The sequence below is a fragment of the Mytilus trossulus genome, chromosome 14 (genome assembly GCF_036588685.1).
Source record: "Mytilus trossulus isolate FHL-02 chromosome 14, PNRI_Mtr1.1.1.hap1, whole genome shotgun sequence".
NCBI lineage: Eukaryota > Metazoa > Mollusca > Bivalvia > Mytilida > Mytilidae > Mytilus > Mytilus trossulus.
The window spans coordinates 34646004-34667294 of record NC_086386.1 but is presented as its reverse complement, the minus strand read 5'-3'; the positions used below and the strand labels follow the sequence as shown (position 1 = coordinate 34667294).

At 31.1% G+C, this 21291-nt stretch overlaps 1 protein-coding gene across 1 annotated transcript; it reads right to left on the bottom strand.

Moving 5' to 3' along the window:
- Positions 1-5923: 5923 nt before the first annotated feature.
- LOC134696237 (multidrug resistance-associated protein 1-like) lies at positions 5924-20376 on the bottom strand. Its single transcript, XM_063557921.1, has 28 exons — positions 20270-20376; positions 19576-19752; positions 19121-19243; positions 18763-18891; positions 18424-18485; positions 17898-18029; positions 17448-17609; positions 16989-17166; positions 16556-16810; positions 16215-16280; positions 15797-15934; positions 15488-15634; positions 14970-15054; positions 14647-14713; positions 14160-14286; positions 13839-14015; positions 13447-13614; positions 12784-13107; positions 11798-12017; positions 11313-11623; positions 10944-11143; positions 10511-10637; positions 10153-10254; positions 9791-9937; positions 9213-9371; positions 8151-8317; positions 7278-7472; positions 5924-6485 (listed from the first exon to the last, which is right to left on the bottom strand). The coding sequence occupies exons 1-28, from the start codon at positions 20300-20302 to the stop codon at positions 6362-6364; spliced, it is 4302 nt and encodes a 1433-aa protein (XP_063413991.1). The 5' UTR covers positions 20303-20376; the 3' UTR covers positions 5924-6361.
- Positions 20377-21291: the final 915 nt, after the last annotated feature.

The following is a 21291-nucleotide window of genomic DNA, read 5'->3' as shown; positions in this document are numbered from 1 at the left end:
TTTGATTTTAATGACGAAATTTCTGTATTACTGAAAAATTGTGACACAATAGTTTGCGATATCACAAGCTACATAAAACATTAACAAGATTTTTTCACCAGTACAAGGATATCGTTTGTAAATACAACTCAACATGAAGACATCTTATACGTTCATGTATTTAACATTCAATCTTTTATGGTAATATTCTATACAGACCACGAATATGTCGTCATTCAGCTCAAAACGTTACCAAAGTTTAACTTTTAAAAAATACTTATTCAGAAGGAATATAGTCACGATACAGGTCATTTAAGATGGAATATTCTAGTAATGATATTGATTAAATCAGAGGGTCTTTGCATCGAAGATAAACATATTTATTCTTAAACCAGTTGTTGGCTTGATACGAGTTATTTTCTTCTCATATATTTTATGACGGTATGATACTAAACCCATAATGGGCGGGATATAGCATGGTTTTCATTTGATGGGGACACATTCTATCAATCAGTTTCATTGCAGTCTGGAATTAGCATGTCAGTATCTGCTACATGTGGTAGTCCTTAGTAATGTATGTATCATTTGAATGGTGTTTAGTTTCTGTTGTTACATATTTTGACATCGGACATTGACTTCTTTTTAGTTTACTGTGCGTATTGATGTGTGTAAGTGTGTTCTATATTGGATATATTAAGAATAGGAATTAGGTCTCACTAATCATGTTTAACCCCTCCGAATGTTGATAATGCCCTATGTCAGGATCATCTGGCATTTGTTTATATTGCATGATTTGAATTGTAGTTCATATGTATGTTTTGAGGTTTAGTATGACGTCCATTTTCACTGAACTAGTACGCATTTTAATTTAGGGACCATCTAAAGCCCGCCTTCGGGTTTGGCCTTTTCTCGCTGTGTTGAAATTAATAACTCAATTGTTTTGTTTTTTTATTTCTAATTTCCGATATCAGTATTAGGCTTTGACCTACAGAGAGGAGGAAATGGTATTAAAAAAAACCTTCACATGATTAAGTAGTATCTAATTAACTTGTATTTATGGAAATATTGCTTCGCCAGATTTTAATTCTTAAGTGTGAACACATGTACACGTTCTACGTTCGCTACAAAAAAGTTTCTGTAAAAAGAGTTTTTGGTAAACCTCAGTCTATATATAATGTGTGTTTGGTTGATTCTTTCAGTCTGCAAATGAAACAACGTGAAGTTTAATGTTGTTAACTTTATTTTAAAAACTAACGTATTATATAGTAATAACTCTTAATTCGTTATTTAAATGTATTGCAAGCTTTCAACAAGCGAACTGGCATATAGAAAACAATGACTTTTTTTATCCATTGTCAAATATATATTGCATTGATCATTAAAATTGAGAATGGAAATGGGGAATGTGTCAAAGAGACAACAACCCGACCATAGAAATAAACAACAGCAGAAGGCCACCAACAGGTCTTCAATGTAGCGAGAAATTCCCGCACCCGGAGGCGTCCTTCAGCTGGCCCCTAAACAAATATATACTAGTTCAGTGATAATGAACGCCATACTAATTTCCGAATTGTACACAAGAAACTAAAATTAAAATAATACAAGACTAACAAAGGTCAGAGGCTCCTGACTTGGGACAGGCGCAAAAATGCGGCGGGGTTAAACATGTTTGTGAGATCTCAACCCTCCCCTATACCTCTAACCAATGTAGAAAAGTAAACGCATAACAATACTTACATTAAATATAACAACAGACTGCTAGCAGTTAACTGACATGCCAGCTCCAGACTTCAATTAAACTGACTGAAAGATTATGATTTCATTATATGAACATCAGGCACAATCCTTCCCGTTAGGGGTTTAGTATCATACCATCATAACATATATGAGAAGAACATAACCCGTGTCATGCCAACAACTGTTTTTAAAATAAATGTGTTTAGTTCAGACGCAAAGACCTTATCAGTGACTCAATATTAACGCCAAAATATGCAATCTTTAATGACTTGACAACAGTATCGTAATTATATCCCTTCTTAATAAGTCTATTCAAAGGTTTTGTAAGTTTCTGAGGTGAATACTGACACCTTTGTACTTTATAAAGAATATTTCCATAAAAAATTGGATGTGAAATACCTGAACGTATAAGAAGTCTGTATGTTGAGCTATATTTACGAATGATGTCTTTATACCGATGATAAAATTTAGTAAATGTTTTAACAAGTTTGTGATATCGAAAACCCTGATGTAATAATTTTTCAGTAATACATAAATTTCTCTCGTTAAAATCTAAAACATTGTTACATACACGAGCGAATCGTACAAGTTGGGATATATAAACACCGTAAGATGGTGACAAGGGAACGTCACCATCTAAAAACGGATAATTAACGATAGGAAATGAAAAATCATCCATTTTATCATAAATTTTAGTATTCAGCTTTCCGTTAGTGATATAGATATCAAGATCGAGGAAAGGGCAGTGGTCATTGTAAGTATTAGCTTTATTTAAAGTAAGTTCAGCAGGATAAATTTCATTAATATACATACTGACGTCGTCATTATTGAGTGCCAAAATATCATCCAAATATCTAAAAGTATTATTAAATTTGTTTATCAGATGTTGTTTTGATGGGTCTTTGCTTATTTTTGTCATAAATTGTAACTCATAACAATACAAAAAGAGGTCCGCAATAAGTGGTGCACAGTTAGTCCCCATTGGAATTCCGATAATCTGACGATATACGGAATCCCCAAAGCGAACAAAAATGTTATCTAGTAAAAATTCAAGGGCATATATAGTATCAAAGCATGTCCAATTAACATAGTTTTTTTGTTTATTGCTACTAAAAAATGACATAAAAGAGTTTGAACATATATATTCACATTCTGATTTTTTGAATAGATATAGGAAGATGTGGTGTGAGTGCCAATGAGACAACTCTCCATCCAAATAACAATTTAAAAATTTAACCATTATTGGTTGAATGCCCATTTAATTAGGTGTGTGATTTTTTCTTAATGAGAATGTGAGGCAATGTGGTATACAGGGTAGAAAAATCAAAACTTTGAACAGATTCAAAATCACCAATATAAGCATGCAATTTATCAAGTACTTCCAACGAGTTCTTGACACTCCAAAAGTAATTTATTCCACTATTTTCGAAGGCCTTATTTGAACAATTTATATATAAAGTTTTTAATTGTACCAAGTGTGCTGGTAAGAAGAATAGACAATTTAGTAGTTGAACAATGACTTGAAGACGAAATAAATCTATATTTGTAAGGGATTTTGTGTAGCTTCGGAAGCCAATACATAGTTGGGACTTTCATTGTATTTGGCTCTGCTTGTAAAGCGGTGGCTAAAAGTTTATGTTTGTTACAGATTTCGTTTTCTGAAAATGGAGTCAGTTGGAATGTTGGTGAATTGGTGATTTCCTTTTTCAGAACCTCAATGTAAACTTTACGTCAAACAATAATAATATTATTAGCAGCTTTATCGGCCGGGACAAAAACAAATTCCTTGGCTAGTTCTTTTAGTTTATGTTTGATACGAGAAATAGGTTTATTGTGGTTATTGTTAATAGTAAAATGTTCTTTAAAATGTTGAATACGTATATCAATTATCTTCAATACTGAATTAAAAAAAGAGTCCAAAAATTTTATGTCAGCTTTTTCCCGTTTTATCCATTTCATATAGTAAGTATGGAGTGAGTCGTGGATGATATTACGACACTCATTCCAATAAATAATTGACGGGGGACGATATTTAGGTCCTTTACTGAGGAATGATTTTAACTCTCGGTCTTGAACGATGTTAAGATCTCCTGTTATAACATGGGAAATGGGTCCATAAAGATATTCGGAATTACTGCAATTACATGAAGTAGGTGTATTTTCACTGATATTAACATCTTTACACAATTGACTATAATTAAACACAAAATTCCGGGTAGATTTCTTGTAAATATAAACAAATAAGAGGTAGCTCAGTATTGTCAAAATATCCAGGAATTTGTTCTTTAACAGAATGGTCGTTAAATATACCGGCAATATTTACAAAATCAAAGCCTTTATTGACATACTTAATTTTAATAAAATGTTTTTTATGATCTTCAGGGCGATCAATTTTGGGAAATAATTTAGAATAACAATATGCCATAATAATTTGAACAATTTCATACTTAGGACTGCTATATGAAATTGTGTTGCGATCCTCCAAAATTTTATTTAACTTATTAACCGGTAACGAACAGAGTTTTGTTAACAGATAATGTCTGCCGTTGTTTTTTGAAATAGAAATAATTAGGTCCGAAATATTGATATGATTGGCCCGAAATTTTCTTTGATTGCGATTTGTTCTACGACCGTGAGAACGGTTTTTACGAACAGTTTTAGAAACTATATCCAAAATGTTAACGGAATTGGTTCTAGATATATTACCAATTCCAATGATAGTATCATTTAGACCGAGAGGGTAAACTGTCTGTAATTTTTTAATCCAATTTAATTCAATTCTTTTTCGTGATCATACAAACTTTGAATGCGATTCACCAGGCTGCTTATTTACTACTTATTAAAGTTGAACTGCTAAATATTTAAAAGGATGATTGTGCTTCTTAAGGTGTTGGTAAATGATACTTTTGAATTTATTTGGTCTTTTAAAACGATACAGATGTTCTTGAGTGCGTTTAGATAAATATCGTCTAGTTTCTGCTACGTACTGAATACCACACCCCGGTTTGATTCATGTGAGTAAATAAATAATACTGTTTGTTTTTCAAGTTATATCAGTATCAAAATTTAAAGAAAATGTGCGACCATTAAACGTGGACCTTACCGTATTGTTGGTGGAAAGACGAGGACATGTAAGTCATTTTTCGGCATGACACTTATCGATAGAAGGGTAACCACGATTTTTATTGTTAAAAATGTTAGCGATGGTAGTATTTTTAGATAACCGATTTTGAAGATTGAGACGTGTAGATACCCTTTGAACAAGTTTAGTATTTAGTATTTTTCCATTTCTAAGCTTCATAATTGTTTTGTTAGTGAATTACATAATAAAGGAGCAAATATTGGCGTCCAGAATATGAACCAGCATACAATAATTTAAGTTAGGTAAAATTGATAAATTTGTTCGGCTGAAAATGTCAAACGCTATCAGTATAAATTACCCGAAAAAGATAGTGCATATCAGGGTAGGACTGATGGCTGACTAAATAGTAGAATGGGGCTGGATATTGAAATGCTACTTTTTGATAAATATTCCTAAAGTAATGAACTAGAGCAGTTCTCGCTCGGACACACACTCCATAATCTAGTATATTATAAGAGCATAAACATGAAGCACGGGTAGTGATTGGTTGTTAAGAGCTGGTATTTGAACTTATCTACACAAATAAGGAGAGAATATGTTTTTGTAGTGATACGTAGAAATTGTGCTGCACTGCTGTTGAAAGCATCATACGCCTTGTTGCACATCGACTACTTTAGGGAAACAAAAACAACATAATTACAGGGTCTACTTGCTCCATTTGACATGGTTGGTGTTACTTGCTCGTAACCGTTTCGTCTCTTTTTATTAAAATATGAACGGGTGTGACCAAAAATTATTCTTCCAAAAAAATCACACATACATCACTCACTTGAGGTCTACTTTTCAAGGGGTGGGTCTAGAATGAATTATCATTGTACTGCTGTTACCTTTTATGACTGCTGTATTGAAACGGGAAAGTCAAAGTAATATGATGAGAGACAAAAATAAATTCAGAAAAAACATATTTGTTTTAACATTTTTATTTAACAAAATCATTTAAAATGTAAATGTTCATGTAAATAGATTCAATCATCCAAATAACAATTATAATGTTTACAACCATTTAAAATGCCTGCTTGAAATATTGCGAGAAATCATAACATATGTAAATCAAAAATATGGTAGTGTAAGAAATATTGCGAACAAATAGACAAACTATACATAGAACATTTTTTTAAAAGGATTTGCTTGTTGCACTAGAGATCAGTTGATTTATATATTCTAACAAATTTTCAAATCAAAAAGATATAAAAGACATATTCAGATTGAAATGATATAGAAGAAATGATTTATAGAATAGGAATGAAGGATGGAATGAAATTACACCACAAAAGAAAAAAAAACATTGTAACAATGGCAAGACAAAAAATTAGCACACTGATTTCCTTAGTCATTTACTGTTGTTATCACTCCACACCGTTCACATAAACTTGGTCGGAAACAGATAAGTAATCAGACCGTTCTTTGTTCCTCTTATCAAATGATCTGTTCATATTCCTTCCCGCCATAATGAACTATTCTCTTAAGCGTAGACAACCAATATGTTTTAATCAATAAATATCTTTATTTACTGCTTTTAACTAATCCTGCATCTTTAGCCATACCATAAAACATACTTTCACAGTTGTCTAGCAAGTTTGATGGTGTGTCAAATTCACTTATATTTCCAGCATCCAGAACCATTATTCTAAAGAAAATATGAATATATGAAATAATTATTAAATGTAATTAAAATACAAATATCATCCTTTAAGTAAGTTATATTTCTTGGAACGTAAGACTCAATAATTTCTCCCTTTTAAATTTGCATGAGTATCAGTTTAGCTGCTAATTCGGGTCCTCCATAAACAAACAGCGAGAATGGTATGCTTGTATTGAGACAACTAACCATCATAGTCCTAATTACGGGGATTGAAGAATTGAAGGACACTATACGGCCTTCAAAATGAATAAAACCCAAATCATAAAGTCTGCAAAGGCTCTAATTTATATGCCATTTTGATATATAAGTACGTACATCAACGTCCAATCAGAACGTTTAAACCGATGTATTGTACAAGGTAGATGTCGTGCAAAATGTATGTTATAGAATCCTTGCTGCAACTGTCTAAAAGACCTTAAGTGGCCTGTTTCAAGGCAGTATTTCTGTAAATAAGTTTTCATTATCCGTTCAACATGGTCAACCTAAAACTTCAATGCAGAACATATCAATTATATATTCTCTTCCTTAAAATGCATGAAATGTTTGCCACAGTGTGTTAATCGAGAAAGGCTAAATCAATTCGATTTAAGAAATGCAGTTGTCCTTTTTCTGGTCTACTCAAAAAAACCTATCATAATCATTCGTACAATATCTAATAATCATAATTGGAGAAGACGTTTCTAAGTTGTAAAACTTGTGTCTGATCCTTTTGTCATTTTGAACAATAAAATATGTTTAAACTAATAATCATATGCGACAGCAATTATCAATAATTACCTTGTGTAGTCCATGATTGTGTTAAGTCTGTGGGCTATTGTGAGGATTGTACAATCTGAAAACTCTGTTCTAATAGTATTCTGTATTAAATCATCTGTTTCTAAATCTACAGCTGCAGTAGCTTCGTCTAGCACCAATATTTTAGTCTTCCTCAACAGAGCTCTTGCAAGACACATGAGCTGTCTTTGTCCAACACTGTAAAAAGAATATTCGACTTCATCATTAGTTTAATGTTCTTACACATTATTTATAAATAAACAACATGAGCAATAAAATATAAACATTTTAGGACAAAGAGGTATAACTCATAATGTCTGATTTCAAATATTAACATGGAGGAATCACGATCGTACAAGCAGATGTTTATTAGTCCTTTTTAAAATTGAATAATCATTTGATAATTGTTGTCGTCCGACTAAGAATGTATGGAAACATTTGAAGTTATTCAATACTTTTCGAATTCAGTGTATATGTTTTTGTGATTTTAACGTTGTTTGAGGTGTTTTTACACATGAACATGAATTAGAAAGATGTTTTCATTTTATATTTTGTTTCAGCGTTCATGTTTTCCTATTAAATATGATATTAATAAAGATCTATTTGTAATTCAAATTTCAGATCCTTTGATAAATAAAAGCAACAATGTATACCGATGTTCAAAAGTCATACATCGATAGAGAGAAAACATGCCCGGGTTACTAACCAAAATCGAAAGAAACACATCAATTATACGAGGAAAACAAAGGAATAACAGGAACACCGAAGTTCAACAAAAACAAACGACAACACACATAGAAACTAACTGTTTGATAACAAGTACATATTCCTGTCTTGGTACAGGACTTTCAAACAAACGCGTGTTTGAATCATTACCTAAAATTTTCTCCTCCTTCAGAACACTTGTGCTCTAACCCTTCCTCCAAACCATCAACAAATTTCTTTAGATGAGCATGTTCTAAAGCTTTCCATATCTCCTCGTTACTGTACTCTTCGAACGGATCTAAATTCATTCTCATGGTCCCAGAAAACAGGACAGGATCCTAAAAGAAAAATGAAAAAAATTGTTGCTTAAAAGAATAATAGTTATCAAAAGTACCAGGATTATAAACGATGGATTAAATAGCTCAAACATTCATATTTAGAGTTTTTAAAACGCTTGTGTGTTTATAAACACTAAAACATTTAATATCAGGTCTCAGTTTTATTTCAAAGGTGTAATCATGTTTAAGTAGTTTTCTAAGCGCATAACTTTAATTTAAATTTCTGTTATGATATTGTAATTAATATGTTTATTTATGTTGGCCTAATTTGTGTTGTATGGCCTGATAGTTGTTTACCAAATAATCTTATAACTGTGCAGTTTAGGAATCACTGGTACAATCACAGAATGATTGGAACTTTCTAGAATGATCCTTATAAAAGATGCGTAATTTAAACTTCTACGTTATTCCAGAAACTTCCGTTGTAACTTTCCAGGATTTTCCACAATGTTCCATTATAGAGTGTTCTAGAATTTTCCATGACAACACTATATATACAGACACTAAAGTTAAACTCTCATTAATAATAAAACTTGGACATAGACATTGATAGACATTAGTATTCACAGCATTTGGATTGACACTTTTATTCTACAAACAACATCATACTGGATTGTGACATTAGTAGTGAACGTAATATTTAAATTGGATTCCGAAAGATTTCCGGATACAGATAAAGATCACAGATTGGACTCATATTTTGACAGTTAAGTTAACAGTAATATTTGTGTAATACCTTTTGTAAACTTTTGTATATTAAATATTGTTAAATTTTACTATTGATTTGTGTCTTTTGTTGGCTACAATTTAAAGGCGATTTCTGGCCGTAACATTTCTCTAACGTAATTTTATTTTTATAGAACCAATCTGTACCAAAACAGTTTTGAATATGTACCTGTGGTATGATCGTTATTTTAGATCTCAAATCATGAAGTCCAATAGTTGATATATCAATTCCATCAATGATTATCTTCCCTTTAGCTTTCTCAAGGATTCTGAACAAGGCCATGGTTAAGGATGACTTCCCGGCACCAGTTCTCCCTACTATACCAATCTGGAAAAAAAGAAATATATATCAATTCATGCAATATTGGTCGCATTTACATACTTATATTGTTGCTGTTGGTTACGTTTCCTGGTACAAATTGGATTAAAAATTTCGTAAAATCTAAGTCAGGAATGTGACAGTTGTTTCCCATTCGTTTGATGAGCTCAACCAGCTATTGATATGGGACGTTCCGTTTTGAATTTTTCCTAAGAAATTGATATTTGTTATTTTACTTGTTAGATATTCATGTAATGTATGAACACCTGTTTATTAGTAAAGGCAATAATTTGACTGATAATTGTACGAATATATGTATATCTTTTCATTTTTATACAGTATAGTGATGCCGTCTCATTGATGAGTACCCAAGATTACATTTAACCAAGCGTAAACAATGTGAAGTCAAAGTAAATATGGTAAATTACCTTTTCATTTTGTTGTATTGTACACGTGATTCCCTTCAGCACCAAGTCTAGACCTTCTCTGTATCTTACGCCATAATCTTGGAATTCTATGCATCCTATCTCTGGCCAGTTTGAACTAGGTTCCTTCTCTGGGATTTCCCATGCAGCCTATAATCATTGCAAATGATAACTTTAATTTGAAGAGGTTTCGTGCAGATCACCAACTGCTTTGAATAAAATTGTCTTAAAAATGACTTCGAGAATACTAGCTTATTTATTTTGTGCATCGTAATTTACCCAGAATAAGTGGTGTTTTGTAATATTCCTGATTTATTGAAATAGATAGAAGATACATATATACATAAAGAAGTTAAAATGCATACCTCGGTTGGATTTTCTGTATATTCCTGAATCTTTTCAATCGAAACGGTGTTACTTTCTAAATCAGAAATTACTCTAACAACCCATTGCAAACATCCGGTTATCTGAAACAAAAATATACATATATATTTTTAAAATTACGAAAATTTACTTTATGCACTCGCTTTTGAATGTTCCTTTGATTTCTTTCACTTCTTTTTTTAACAATATTCTATCTTTTCTAACAATAATCTTTCTTTTTTCACAATAATCTATCATATTTCAAAAATTAATTCCATTAGAAAAGAAGTTTTTGAAAAGAAATTGAATTTAACAAACTATTCAAAAGATCAACAAGAATCTGTCTTATGTACAACCTACTTCTAAAGCATATGTTATTATAAGTCCAACTATTCCTGCAGACAATGTAGCTTTTCCAAGCACAGCAAATATACACACAAACAATAAAATCAGAGCTCCCATAAACTGAAGTCGAACTGATAGCCATCTATAAAAATAAATCAATATCAATGCAAGAAATATTTACGTATAGGAATACAATACGTATATTCTTTATTCATTTAAATTTAAAAACAAAACCGTTATCTATAGTTCCTCATCAAACAAAACAAAAAAAACAAATGTCAAAAAATGTTTTCTATTATCACGTGGGGTCACATGAATTCAATAATATATAAAATCTATTAACTGTATTCTCTGTTTAACTTTTCATTCATGGTTTTGATAGGGTTTTTTATTATATTGAGAGCATTTTTTCTGTAAGTAATTAAAAAAAAGATAAATATACACTTACTGGCTGACAACTCTTGCGGAATTCTGGGCTTTTTTATGTTCATCGATACGGTCAGCTGATTCAGCAATGAATCTTCCTTGTTGGTTGTAGGCTCTGATGGTTGACGTTCCAGAAATAGTTTCAGCAAATTGGGAGTAAATAGGAGAACTTGCAGCCGTCTCAAAATGTCTAAGCTGTTTAGAAGTTACTGTATAAAATCTCTACAAAATAAAACAAAATACATATGAATTGGGTTCGCCTGATTACATTTAAAGTAAAAATTAAAATGAAAATCAAATTTTTAAAGTAAAACCTGAAACTTTTTCAGTCCAAAATGTTTTTGAAATTAATATTTGTTATGATTAAAAACAGTAATAAATGATAACTTACCTGTACAATAAAGTAAAGGATGGTTATTGGCAACAGAACGCACAGAAACTGTGGTGTTCCAAAACATATTATCACGGCATTACAGATGACTACAGCAGCACTGATAATACAGTCTTTGAATTGGTAGATGATCTCGTTGTCTATTCTGGCAACATCGTAGGAAAAGCGATTCACTATTCTGCCTACTGGTGTAGTGTCAAAAAAGGTCATTGGTGAACGGAATATGTTTCTCAGAAGGTCTTTATGAAGTTTCCTTGATGCATTCATTCTTGCAGTACTGACACTATATCCAACAAGCAGTAAAACAAAACCTGAAAGAAAAGAGATTTTATCTACGTAAAAGTAAAAGACAATTTCAAATAATTAACAACCAATATAAAATTTAGTTAAAAAGAAGCGTTATTTTCACAAATATTTATCCCCAATGAGGAATGTTGAAGACTAATATATCGAAAAAAATATTTATTTCGAATATGAAACTGTACCTTGTAGCATTCCGATTCCAGCATAGACACTAAGACGCATATTTCTCTGTGTTGTATCAACAGTACCATTAATATGAGTTGTATTGTCACTGGTCCACTGACTTATCCACACATCAGAAGACCGATGTAGTATTTCAAATATTATATTGAATATTATAATAAACACACTAAGTGGAATACCAATGGCACTCATGTAGAACGACATCACAGCACCTTTAGCCTGAAATTAGGTAAAAAATCAAAACATAACTATCATTCTTTACGACAGTCAAGGGAAACAGCTGATTTGTAAGGTTTGCCATCTACTTGCAACTATGCATGTACTTTTTTACAACCCATTAATATAGAGTCGACGTGGAAAGGCACTCGATTAATAAAAGCTATAATTCAAATAACGATGTCTCAAATGTAGGGTTTGAACACCGCTGAAAGTAGAAAAAATATGCGTGTTGCTCCAGATATAACAATGATGGGATAAATTTGAGACGAACTGGATTATTAATATGGTGTTACCCCTGTAAAACCACAGGTTATACGATGGAGAAAGTCTGTCGTAAAGTTATTTGTAACATATTTATACACATATATGTATGCTTAAATTATATTAAAGATATTGAAGTTACAACATGCAAAACTTCATTTCAAATTTGATATACGATATTAAAGCGAGCGAAACGTATCAACTTCAAAATCAAAATAAAATACATTTCAATTTAAGTTCTACAGGAAACAACACAGAACAACAAAACTGGTTGAAAACAGCACAGAATAACAAATCTGTTTTAGGTCAAATTGTAGATACAATAAGAAGGAGAAGATGCAAAACAAAATAGGATAATTTTAAAACAAACTACAGCAAGTGAGAACTTGATAAACTAGATTATTTAAATCATCATTTTGGAATGTATCATTTATTAATGCATCCAATATTGTATGTGTGTTATTCATTTTAATCAATTTAAAAGTATTTATTAAAATTATATTACCTTTCCTGATTCATTCGATTCTTCATCAATAATTTTATCCTCGGTTTTATTGTCTGTTTCGTTAATGTCATTTCTTGTTTTGACAGTGTTGGAATTTTCATCTTTTGTTTCAGATGATTTAGAAGTCTCGTCGTTCTCTGAAAGTGTTTCTTCCTTATCATTCCCTTTGTTAATCATATAATTGTCAAGAAATTCTGCAAATGCTCCTTTATGGTTAATTAATTCTGTAAATGTTCCAACTTCTCCTATTTTACCATCTACCATTGTTATGATCATGTCTGTTTTGGGCAAAAAACTAACTCCATTCGTTACCAAAATTCTTGTCTGCAAAACATAACAAAAACACTCAATAAAATTAAATTCATTACTTAAAAATAGTTTTTGTTTGCGTTCAAAAATCGCGTGGTAAGATAATTTGAATGATCATTTCATTCTAAAATTATAGGGTTTATACCTTTTCGATAGTCACTAAAGACCTCTTAGATTCTAATAATTATTTTACTTTAATTGACTGGTAAAGGTGTTCGGACACTAAATGGAAAGGCTCACAGCTTTAAAACAAACAAACATTAAACTTCTCCAAAAATTCACATAAATATTAATTAACTGTCAAAATAAGGATAGTCTTCCAACAAGTATGCAATTTATAAAATGTCAAAATACCTTCTTTCCTAGTTTTCCTTTCTTGTCAAGTACTTCATCAAATATATGTTTGCCAACATGAGCGTCTACAGCACTAAGGGGGTCATCAAGTAGATAAATATCTGCATCCTGATACAATGCCCGGGCTAAACTTACTCTCTGTTTTTGACCACCACTAAGATTAATGCCCTGAAGATCACAATAATATACATGTATATATAGAAATTGGATTAATTTCTGTACTCAATATATATCACATTTTATTTAAGTGTTTTGTCTTTTACTGATATAGCAATTTATATGTTTTTCAACATTTTAGTTGAAAACCTGCACGGGTTTCATTGAATATTCTTTATAGTTTCTAGTTCTATCAAATATATCAACAATAAAAGTATGAAGGAATGTATACGAACCTTTTCACCTATTTCTGTCTGATCCCCACCAGATAACATATCCAAATCAGTACGAAGAGCCGTGGCATTGATGATATCGTTGTATTCACTTTTATGCATGCCCTTTCCAAACAAAATGTTATTCTGCAGTGTTGCATTCCTTATCCAGGCTTGTTGAGAAACGTAGGCCACTGTTCCCTATTATGAAAATAAAAAAGTTAGAAACACCAAAGTTTTCTTCCACGAATCATCTTTCAAAAAGAATAAGTCATTATGGAATCATTTTAACAGATATTTTTTTAAGATGACGGATCATGAAATAGAAATTAATGTATTACAAACCTTCAGATTGACTTTTCCAGACATTGACTCCATTTCTCCTAAAATAGCAGACAGCATGGACGACTTTCCTGAACCAACAGATCCAACGATGGCAACAAATGATCCTTCTGGTATGTGGACATTGATACTGAAAATTAAAACACCAGGTTATTATAATGTAGGAACAAACTTGATTCTGACTAAGTATAACGACTATGGTGAACTATTTATAAAGAGAGACGAGTCTCTTTACGTAAGTGATTACATTTTTCTTAATCTTTGTCTTGACAAGCTGTTAAAAAGGGTTATACGTTTTATCAAGTTCCAAGATGCTTGAATTAAAACAAAAGCTCTAAGAGGGTTGATGTTTTAGGAATAAATGCATACATATACTACATATGCATCCCTTTGGTCAATAAAGAAATTATGACAATCATGCAAATTATTTAGCAGCGCAGTAGTGTTACCTTCATATATATGCAAACATATTTTATTATTTGCTACTTACTCCTTCAAGCTAAAATCATCTTCTTTATTCCATGCAAAAGTACCATTGTCAACTGTGACTGCGTATTCTACAAGGGATGATATAGCATTTCATTGAATAAGTATTTTGTTTAATATATTCAAATATTATGTATTTATAAGTTAAGAGAATTAAATTCACGAACAAAATACATCTGCATTGACAAAATGGAAAATTCCATGTTTATAGATAAAATTCACAATTGTAAAGGTAAAAAAAGCATAAATTGTGAACATTATATGCGATACTTTCATACTTTTATCTATATTTCAGGTAAGTTTTATTACACGTCTAAATAATCTTACTTTTGTCTGGGTTTCTAGTCACGGCTTCTTCATTCAGTTCTTCCTTGTTCAAAAATGCTTGGATTCTTTTCAATGCAACATTGGCCTAAAATTGATAACGTTCTATGTTAAATACTCAATACATTTTCTGGGATTCTCCGATACCTTATTAGTTGGGTTTTCAGCATTGTAAACTTTAGAACTTAGAGTTCTTTGACGAATTTGTAATTTTGAATACTCATAATATCACATTAACATCATGATTTTAAACATTCCAGTTCATTGGATTTTATGTATCATTCAAACTGAAATACACTACGTCAAAATAAATTACGAAATGCCATTTTTATGTGTTACTCTAACAGCAGATTCGCAGTATGTTTATCTAAAGTAAAGTAACAAACTCTTTAGTTTGGTTTGTTGTACAATAACATTTTCAAAATAAGACTTTCAAAGTAAGTCAATCTGTTGGATTTGTAATCTTATTTATTCATTTTCGACACTTTCATATGCCACATGCATTGATATATTGTTTTTACCTGTACATAGTGATTCACAATATGAGGAAGTACATTCAAGTTCCAGCTAAGCATTCCAAATAAAGACATCGCCACAAAAGCTTTTTCAGCAGTCAGCACATTTTCAGGGTCGATCAAAACATACATGGCAAATGTCCCCAATGAAACCTAACAAAAATAAAAAATACAATAGTTAAAAGATCATCTGATGTTATATTTTGTTTTGAAGAAGATTACTTTCGAAACTCAGATTGAGAACTCGTGAACTTTATCTTTCGAGATTTTATTTTGATGCTTTTACAAATTTTTGAACTTGACTTTAAAGCTTACCAAAAATGGCGTCAAGCACCATGCCAAATGCATACATGTACCAACAAGTGCTTGATTTCTGATGACACCCATTTCTTTGTCACGGATGGTTGATATTTGTTTCTCAAACGAATCTTCCCAGGCATACAGTTTCAATACCTTAAGAAGAAAAGATATGACCATTTCAAACGCAATGAATATCATATATGTAGACATTCGATAAATATCTATGATCAGTTTAATAGGTTCAAAATAAATTAGAAAATAAAAAAGTGGGAAAATAAAAGCTATTCAAGCTTTATTCAAAAACCATTTAATTAGTTTATGATATGAAACATCATATATTTCTATACTAGTATATTATATATTATGTACATCTAGTGTCGTGTTTCAACTTTGTATAACTTAAGTATATGGAATGCCGAAAAGAAAAGCTTACCTTTATGCCATTCAAAACTTCATTCATCATTTTAACTCTATTGTCTTTCAAATCCATAACCTCTAACTGAAAAAGATTTGATTGAATTTTCTATCAATTTAATCATTCAAATATTATAATTGTATAAATATTTGTGTTTTTTTTCTGAATATCCTTACACTTATTAGAACGTTTATTTAACTGGAGTTTATATCACTAGAAAACATTTCAATGTTGATAAAGAATAAAAGAATGTTCAGAAATATTTGACTTTGAAAATATATGTAACTGGAATTTATATCACGAGAAAATATGACAATGTTGATTAAGAATTAAAGAACGTTCAGAAATATTTCACTTACATGTAAATCTTTTCCTTTCTTAACCAAATATGAGTTGAAAGGAATGAGAACAATGACGATTCCAAGTCCAATGAAAGCAGAGACTCCAAGTGTCTGCCAAAGTAAGAACAATGTGGCACAGAACATAAACGGTATAGTCCAGAGGTGATTTATATTATGGAATACAGAAGATATTCTACCAGCATCTACAGACAGCAGATTGACTATTTCTCCTGATGTTGAAGACTTCTTTGCTGAGTTGGACAATCTTAGGGTCTGAAAAAGAAAATGTATGTAAGAATATTTTGGTAATTTCTATAACATCCAAGAAATAATTTCTTTCCCTTACAACCTATCCAATAGATATCTCTTACAATTACAATTATTTTTTCGAATATTTGTAGCACCCCCACCCCACCCCACCCCATTTTGTAAATGTGAAATGTAAGTTTACCTTTTTGTATATGACTGATGAAATTGCTATCCACATACGCCTATCGCCGTTCATATTTCTTTGTCCTTGTTGAGTTTCAAAAAAAGTTTTACCAATGGTGAGCCCAAACATCACTAAAGCGTACATATATCCTTTCCATATTGCACTGGTATGGTCTTCAGTAAACTGAATTAATAATCTGAAAGATGCAAGAAAAAGACTACACATTTTGCTTTACTGTATCGAATGCGAAAACATTATTTACATTTACTCAAAAGTTTACAAGTTTCATTTTTTCACATATTTAGGTTCTCATCATCCTTGACTTTCAAATGATTAGTTTCTGGAGAAAGTAAATACCAAAAACCCCTTCCGATGCATAGAATTATCTATCACAAAGAATTATGTTCTTTTCATTCAGTGAAAACTTGAATATGACGCTAAATTGTTATTAGTGTTTTCAATACTTTTTATACATACCTAAGAACAAAAGGAGTGAGCAATCCAAAAATACTTGATAGTAAATTCAGCATAGCTGCTCCTAGAACATATGGTCCAAATGCCTTTAATAAACATTTAACCAGTTGTGGCTGTTGTTTAAATTTTTCGTTGCCTTTGGTCGTCTTTTGTGTTGTTGAAAATCTGAAAATTTAAGGATGCAAATTATTTAATTGAAAATCAAATATCATGAGTAATCCAATTTGAAATTCTGAGTATGGAAATATTTTTAGTTTTAGCAGCCAAATCAGGAAATTGTTTCAGATTCGAGATCACAAAAGGAATTACAAAACTGCCTATCAAAAACTTTATCATCTTATCGCATGATACAAATTTATAGTTCAAGAGTTGATGCGAAAAATGCTCATTTTTTTAACTGGAAATTTCACAAAGGTTGTCACACTGTCACAGATAGGAGAAACTACGGCGTACCTTTTTAAATCATCAACTTCCTGGTTCCAGTATTTCTCAAATCGTGGCACGACACAAGCTGATGTATCATCTTCGTTCAATGGAAATAAATCTTTTTTCTCCAATTTTTGTCTGTATCCTTTCATGACAAGTCTGTAAGTAAATTTTGTTTAATTATAACTAAGCTCCTGTGGAAGAACAACTACATGAGTATGCAAGGTGATAACATATACCGGTAGTCAGATCTTCGATTCTAGCTCACACGTAAGCAAAATTACGCACCTTGACACGATTTGTATGATTTGCTCATTTGAGCCAAAAGTGGTGCCCTCCTTAGCGTCACGTATATTTCATAGCATGGAGAAATTCAGAATTTTCTGAAAAAGTGTTCATGAATAAACGAAGGAATGGGGTATAGGAAAAGGACACAAATAATCAAAAGACCTATAAAAGGCTTTTTATATGCAACTGTTAATTTGAAAATAAATCTGAGATATTGTGAGTATTTTTAAGTAAAAACAAGTAAATTCAATTTTAATACACTTACTTTGTACAATATCCAAACGTAAGCTTAGAAAATAAAGACGCTCTGTTCTCTGATGTTGATTCCTACAATGAAAACATGAAATACATCACTAGACTAATGGAAAACGTTCATTTTTAGCTTTGACGTTGTCATGTTTTGGTTTTTTTTCAACTTATGATTTCCACAAGTATGTTTCGCCTCTCTTTTGTATGGTTATTTGAATTTAAAAATAATTAGGTATAATTTATCATCTTTTAAGTTTCAAGTGATTTTTTTCAAGAATGAAGAGAAAAGGGAATTCAAGAATATTAGTATAGCAATCGCCTTTGAAGAAAAATATTTAAACAGTTCTCGGCTTACCGCCTCTAAAACAGATTGCTGTCCTCTCTCTGTGGAACGATGAAGGTATCGTTGTGCCAATATTGTCAGAACCAATAAAATATACAATGTCAACAAAACACCATTCATAGCTCCTTGTGTGGTGTATTTCTGAAAATATAATTTAATTTTGCATTCACATATTCATCCACATCGTTTTATCATAAATTTCAAATTGATTAAAAATTATGTATCTTTCTGAATTAAAATCTAATACAAATTCTGATTAGTTGTATTTGCAAATCATTTTATTTTTAATATTTACTCTATATTTGACACTAAATTGGCCTATAGGTACTTATCTCATTTGCCACATCTTCATTTTACTATATCTACTTACCATTTCGAATGCAACAATAACTTGTATTAAGGTTCCAATTACGGAATAATTTTCTCCAATCAGTCCCTGGATGTTCTTCAGCATGTAACATGTTGTTAGAAGAGCGATCAGTCCTGTGATAATCTGAAAACGGAATGAAAATATGTTACTAAAGTATATGAGAATCTGTTTTTATCTTTTTTTTATAACACTTTAATCTGTTTCAATCTTTCTTAAAGCTACGATATTTATTCGCTTCTTTCCTTTTCAAGCGCATTTCAAGATTGATTTTTGCATACCATTTGGTTGCATTTTAAAGATTTTGGATAGATCACATTGAAAACCCGTCAGGAAAGAGGTAAAAATAGTTGCATAAAGTCTTGAATGAAAGTAAAACGTAATGATAACATTTAAACGCACATATGATACATTAAAGCTAAAGTTTGATTTTGTTCAATTAAATAAACACTACTTACAATTCTAAAATTGACTAATCTTTTCGAACATTTCTGGTCTTTATTTCTGCTTGTTATCTGGAAAAAGCATATAGGTACACCGATCAACAAAAATGCGCATGTACTCCACAGGGATGTGTTTTTTTGTAAATTCTTTGTCAATACTGCAGTTGTCGTGTTTATTTTCTCCTGTAACACCTAAAAGGTAAATGCGTATTGGTTGTAAACGAAAAGAATGTGGCGAGCGATTTACGCGCAGATTAAAAAACTACAGCAAATTATAGCGCTTTGATGGAAGTTCTTCGTACAAAAAGGAGTTTATAGCGCATTTATTCAAGTTCTTCGTCTAATAAAAGAAGTAGTTGTATCTTCAAAGAAATGCTTAAAAACGATAAATTATATGCAAAACTGTGAATGTTTTTTAAAACAAATGTTACATCATTCATTAGTTTTAGTGACACAAATGGTTCAGATGTAAGCCATTATATAAAATGCCTATTTCACCCTGAACTAAAGTTGCTTTTAGAATAATTAACAGTTATGCTCCTAGACGTATCCAAACTCATTGATATAAAGCATCAACAATCATATAGCTAGTATAGCCTTAGCAAAACTTAAAATCCAAAAGGTATACTTTTTTACCATTTCCAATTTGAAATTATATGTTGCATTAATATATTAAGCACTTTGTTACACGATTTACCCGTAAACCCACCATTAATGGTATATCACAAGATGTGTCTTCCATGGTAAGTTTGTTCAGTCTAAATTGTTAGTTTGTAGTATGCCATTGCAAGATTGGCATTTATATAGGCTGAGGATTAAAAATTCAAAATAAACCATAAATTCCCCTTTTCCATCCGACTGACCATGTGGGAGATACTTAAATATCTCCGTCTATTTACAGACTGTTTACATTGGTGACCCCGTTCATATCATTTAATTTTATCGATTATTGGTTAAGTATAATATGGATTCTCCATATATTAATAGATTATTCTTATATTTTGAACTTTACAATAATCATATTGTTGAGCAATGTGAGTGACGTCAGTAACATGTAATGAAATCAGAGAGATTTCCCTTAAATTTTAGATTTGGAAGATTGATTTCGTTAATAGTTTAAATCTACATACATGGTGATGGTCATTAAAAGCATTTGCTTACTTGCATTCATTATATTAAAATGTTATTCTAGAATGATTCATAAACAAGTTTAGAATTAATTTTTTTAACATGATATTTAATAATACTAGCTAGGTTCATTGGGAAAAAATAGAGTAAAATATTGAATAAAGAAATTTCAGAAAACACACTTTGCTCAGAAAAAAACACACTCTTCGACAGGACCCGGCTTATGATGTCGTACACTAGACAAACTATTTGCCAATGAATACAATAATAATCGTCAGTTTTGCTAGAATCAAAACAGACTAAGATATAAAGGCAATTAAAACCAAAATTCGAAAGTAATTATGTCAAACAATACTAAGACTATATATGACTCGCAGTATATAAACCTTAGTGTTTCGAATGAATTAAAATTCTATAAACATTAAATAAGAAAAAAATAGCCTTATCAAAAATATTTAATGTTTAACCAGGAGTACTATAACTTATGGGCGATTGATGCCATCGTGGACGAAACAGTCACGGGTAGTCGCATCTACCCAGTGTTTTTAACAAAGTACCAAAGCTTCATGACTTGTAATTTGGTACACAATACGCGTGTCTCGA